The 4,609-nt window shown below is 66.0% G+C and overlaps 1 protein-coding gene across 1 annotated transcript in view; it reads left to right on the top strand.

The window, feature by feature from the left end:
- The first annotated feature begins 720 nt into the window (after positions 1-720).
- Positions 721-4,609, top strand: part of BNIPL (BCL2/adenovirus E1B 19kD interacting protein like) — a 6,647-nt gene continuing 2,758 nt past the window's right edge. The window contains exons 1-4 of the mRNA XM_012730066.1: positions 721-761; positions 1,860-1,955; positions 2,117-2,172; positions 2,304-2,528. Coding sequence (XP_012585520.1) covers positions 721-761; positions 1,860-1,955; positions 2,117-2,172; positions 2,304-2,528 — 418 coding nt within the window. The remainder of the gene's footprint in view (positions 762-1,859; positions 1,956-2,116; positions 2,173-2,303; positions 2,529-4,609) is intronic.

Here is a 4,609-nt window from a genome sequence, read left to right as displayed (position 1 = left end):
GATCCCCGGGTTGCTGCAGACCTCTCCTGTCTCCCCGCTGCTCCCTCAGCAGTGTACTTAGTCAGTCGGCCTGTGCTGCTCCCCACTCTGTCTCTGGTGAAGCCTCTCACCACCCTGCACCCCTGGCCTGTGCCCCAATTCTGTATGCACAAATAAATCTTTTAGAGAAAAGAAAACACTTTTTTTATCATCCCCCTTTTTCTTAAAGACTTGTTTATTTATACATTTAAGAACTGGGGTGCAGGCCCGAGGTACAGAGGACTCCCCAGAGGCCGAGTGGAGAGCAGAGCAGGTGGGTCCACTGCGGAGGGAGCAGCTGGGGCCAGGAGAGTCTGCTGCGGCCTGGGGGTCCCTCCCTGGCCGGGGTTCAACTGGGGCTGAAGCGGCTGCCGAGAGCCTGACAGTGCCGGGACACCCCTGCGCTCCAGCCCGATCACCGCTATTTTTTTTTTTTAAAGCAAAGCTTCCGAAGGCTCTAAGGAGTCTGAAGAGCAGAACAAGCCAGTGGCCCGGCCCCAGGCCCACCCAGACGTGCCCCCCAGCCGCCCAGAGAGGCTTTCTCTTTTGGGCAAACCTGCTCCTGAGGCAGGGAGGTGGTAAAACCTGTTTGGAAGTGAGGTTACCTCCCTCCCACACCTCCCTCTGTGGGGCAAGAGCCACAGAAAGGCTAAAGTGTGGGAGCAGGGACCAGCTCCCGGCCTCAGCTCGGAGGACCTGAAGATGGGGACCGTGCCCGAGGCAGGAGGGACACTCCACCTGGGGTAAGGAGCCCTGGCCCGGACCAGAGCGAGGCGCCAGGAGCCGGGGGGGGGGGGCTTTCCCGCGGGGCCGGACCTGGTCTGATCTCAGGTTCCCAGGAGCCGGCAGAGCCGGCTGAGAGCCCTGGCGGCGGCACAGGAGGGTCCAGGGCGAATCCTCCTCCTCCTCGAAGGAGACTGGGGGCCTGGGGTGTCGCCCCACTGCTGTTCTGTATTGGCCCCGCCCTCGCCGGCCGCTGGGGCGCCCATTCTCCCGCGGAGCGCTCCCCAGCTCGCCCACCCCACCCGGGGCCTGGCCCCCCTGACGCCCTGTGTGGTGGGACACGGCCGGCCGGCGGCCTGGGAGCCCTCGGAGCCGGGAGGGCGTGGTGGGCGCCCTGGTGCCTCCCGACTGCGTAGGCTGCGCCATGGAGGACAGAGCTTCACACCCGGCCCTGGCGCTGCTTACACGGGGTGGGGGGGGGGACGGAGAGACAGGTGTGTGCTCTGTTCCCCACTGTTCCCCATCCCACTCATCCCAGTGTCTCCCACCCACCACCGGGGCCCTCTAGACACACCCAGCTCGGCTCCCGAGAACTGTCCAGTCGGGGGCCCCCTCAGGGTCGTATCCTCTGGTCGGGGCCCCCTCAGGGTCGAACCCTCTGGTCAGGATCCCCTCAGGGTCGTACCCTCTGGTCAGGGGCCCCTCAGGGTCGAACCCTCAGGGTCGTACCCTCTGGTCAGGGGCCCCTCAGGGTCAAACCCTCTGGTCGGGGCCCCCCTCAGGGTCGAACCCTCTGGTCAGGGGGGCCCCCTCGGTCGTACCCTCTAGTGGGGGCCCCTCAGGGTCAAACCCTCTGGTCGGGGGGGCCCCTCAGGGTCAAACCCTCTGGTCGGGGCCCCCCTCAGGGTCGAACCCTCTGGTCAGGGGGGCCCCCTCGGTCGTACCCTCTAGTGGGGGCCCCTCAGGGTCGAACCCTCTGGTCGGGGGCCCCTCAGGGTCGAACCCTCTGGTCGGGGCCCCCCTCAGGGTCAAACCCTCTGGTCAGGGGGGCCCCCTCAGGGTCGTACCCTCTAGTGGGGGCCCCCTCAGGGTCGTACCCTCTGGTGGGGGCCCCTCAGGGTCAGCGAGAAGGCAGAGGCAGCCCGGCCCGGCGGAGGCCTGCGGCTGGGGGAGCTGCAGCTGGCCGAGGAGTGGCAGGACGAAGAATTCCCCAGGTGAGGCGGCAGCAGGCTGGGGCGGCAGGGGCGGGGCGGCGAAGGAGGGCTGAGGGAAAGTGGGGCAAAGGCGCAGGGGCGGCTGCCACGTGCACCCCGAGGGGCTGCTGAGGCCCAGCTCGAGGCGTCAGCCGAGGTCTGCTCCCGCCTGCTCCCCTCAGGCTGCTCCCCGAAGAGGCTGGTCCGACCGAGGACCCCGAAAGCTACTCACAGGAAGGTAAGTGCAACATCAGCCTCAAATTCCGATCCTGTGGGGGGAGGGCCGGGCCACCCCCTCCCTGGGTCCCCCAGCCGGGCCTCCCCCGCGACCCGCGCCTCACCCCTCCCCGCGACACCCCCTCCGCCCAGGCACCCCCAGCACGCTGGCCCTGGGCGGCCTGCGCCCCACGCGCCCCATGCGGAAGCGCCTTTCTGCCCCCGAGCTGCTGCGGAAGCTGGGGGCCCCCGGGGCGCGCGGAGCCTCCCCCTCGGAGCCCCCCTCCCCTGACGGCAGCTCCGACCTGGAGGTGGACGAGCTGCAGACACCTTCCGACTCTGAGCAGCTGGACAGTGGACACGAATTTGAGTGGGAAGGTGGGCAAGGGGCCGGAGGCCAGGGCTGAGGGCCTCAGGGCGGCTGGGCGGCCCACGAGGGGTAGTGGGCAAAGCTGGTGTCTGGAGAAGAGGGGTTTGCAGCCAGATGTGGGGGCAGCCGGAGAGGAGGGGGCTCAAAAGGCCCCATTTTGTTTGTTTAAAGATTTACTTATTGGGGCCCTCCCTGGTGCAACACAGAAGCTGTCTGCAGCCGCTTCAGTGCGAGTTCGACCCCCGCCAGGGAGGGACCCCAGGGCCCAGCAGACCCCTCCTGTCTCCCCGCTGCCCCCTCAGCAGTGGACTTCGTCCATCTGCCTGTCCTGCTCCCCGCTCTGCCTCTGGGGAGTCCTCTCACCGCCCTGCGCCTCTGGCCTTGAAGGAAAGTGGGGGGAGTGATCAGGTTTTTCTTTTTTAATTAAGTGATTTATGCACATAAGAACAGGGGTGCAGGCCAGAAGTGTGGGCATGAGAGGACTCCCCAGAGACAGAGCGGGGAGCACAACAGGCAGGTCCACTGACACCCACTGCTGAGGGGCAGCGGGGAGACAGGAGAGGTCAGCTGCGCCCCGGGGTCACCCCTGGCCAGCTGGGGGTGGACTCAGGAAGTGGCAGTGATAGCGCTGGTGGTGCTGAGATGGCCCCACGTGACCGTGACTGGGAGGCCCAGGGCTGTCTCACTCGTCCTCACAGCTCAGACGGGGCGCCGGGCTGGAACAGCTCAGTGACAGGAGTCACGGCCGTGGGGGGGAACGTTCCCTTGGCCAGCAAGGGTCCCCTCCAGAGGTCTCCCTGATGGCACAGGGGTCAGTCTCAAGCCATCACCTCTACGACCTCACCTCAGTCCGACCCCCCGCCAGGGAGGGACCCCCGCCAGGGAGGGGCGCAGCAGACCCCTCTTGCCTCCCCCCTGCTCCCCTCAGCAGTGGATTTCAGGGGATCCGCCCGTTCTGCTCCCCACTCTGTCTCCGGGGAGTCCTCTCACCCCTCTGCACCTCGCCCAGTCTTGTATGTAAAATAAATCTTTAAAAAGGAAACAGTTCCCACCCGCAGGGAGCGCTGTATTTAGCATAATATCCCGCTGGCCCCCTGGACGCTCAGGGAAGCCGGTCAGAGGCCAGAGGGGCAGGTGGCGGGACTGGTCAGCACAACCGCTGGCCTCCTCCAGCCCTCTGGAGTCACAGGGCCGGTTTCCGGCAACCAGACACCTATCTTGGGGGGCTTTAGTTACCACCTCATTAACAAAATCCCCAAGAAAGAGGGGCAGAGAGGAAGGCTGGACTGGCGAGCTCATCCAGGGAGAAGCGTGGACACTTCTCTCTGAGCCTGACTGACACTGGCAAGGGCCACACACCTTACCTGGTACGAGGCCGCCTCAAGGTCACTGTCGAGTGAAAAGGGGAGGATGAGAGTCTCGGGGTGACGCCAGCCAGTCGTGGGGGAAGTTAAGGACTGAGTGGGTGGAGCCATACGCCCAGGGCCCCACGGAAGGTGCCAGATACCGAGGATGTGACTGAGGTTAGCGAGGGGGAGCTGGGGGCCGCGAATGCAGTGGGGAGGGGCCCAGTGGTCAGTAGTGGCAGGTTTTTTTAAAGTAATTTTTGCACAGAACTGGGGTGCGGGCCAGAGGTGCACAGGGTGAGAGGATTCACCAGACAGCGGGGAGCAGAACAGGCGGATCCACTGAAAGAGGGGAGCAGCAGGGAGACAGGAGCGGTCTGCCGTGCCCTGGGTCCCTCCCTGGCCGGGATGGACTGGGGCCCTAGCGGTCACCCCTGAGACTCGCGCCCCGGCCCCCAGGGAGACCCTATGGTGGAAGAGTGCTGCCGCTCGGGTGTGGCGTGACCCCGCCGGGAGGGCGTGAGCCTTCGCCTCTGAGTCACACGCGCTTGCTCAGCGTCCGAAGAGGGAAACACCTGCGCCCTCCCTGGTGGCGCAAGGGTTGAAGCGCAGCGCCGAGACGGGTTCAGTCCCCGGCCAGGGAGGGACCCCAGGGTGCGGCAGACCCCTTCTCTGCCCGCTCTGCTCCCTCAGCAGTGAACTTCGTCCATCTGCCTGCCCTGCTCCCCACTGTCTCTGGGAGC

This window comes from Condylura cristata, unplaced genomic scaffold, assembly GCF_000260355.1.
Source record: "Condylura cristata isolate star-nosed mole 26May11 unplaced genomic scaffold, ConCri1.0 scaffold00026, whole genome shotgun sequence".
Taxonomy (NCBI): domain Eukaryota; kingdom Metazoa; phylum Chordata; class Mammalia; order Eulipotyphla; family Talpidae; genus Condylura; species Condylura cristata.
Note: the sequence above shows the minus strand (reverse complement) of the source record. Positions and strands in the feature narration are given on the sequence as shown.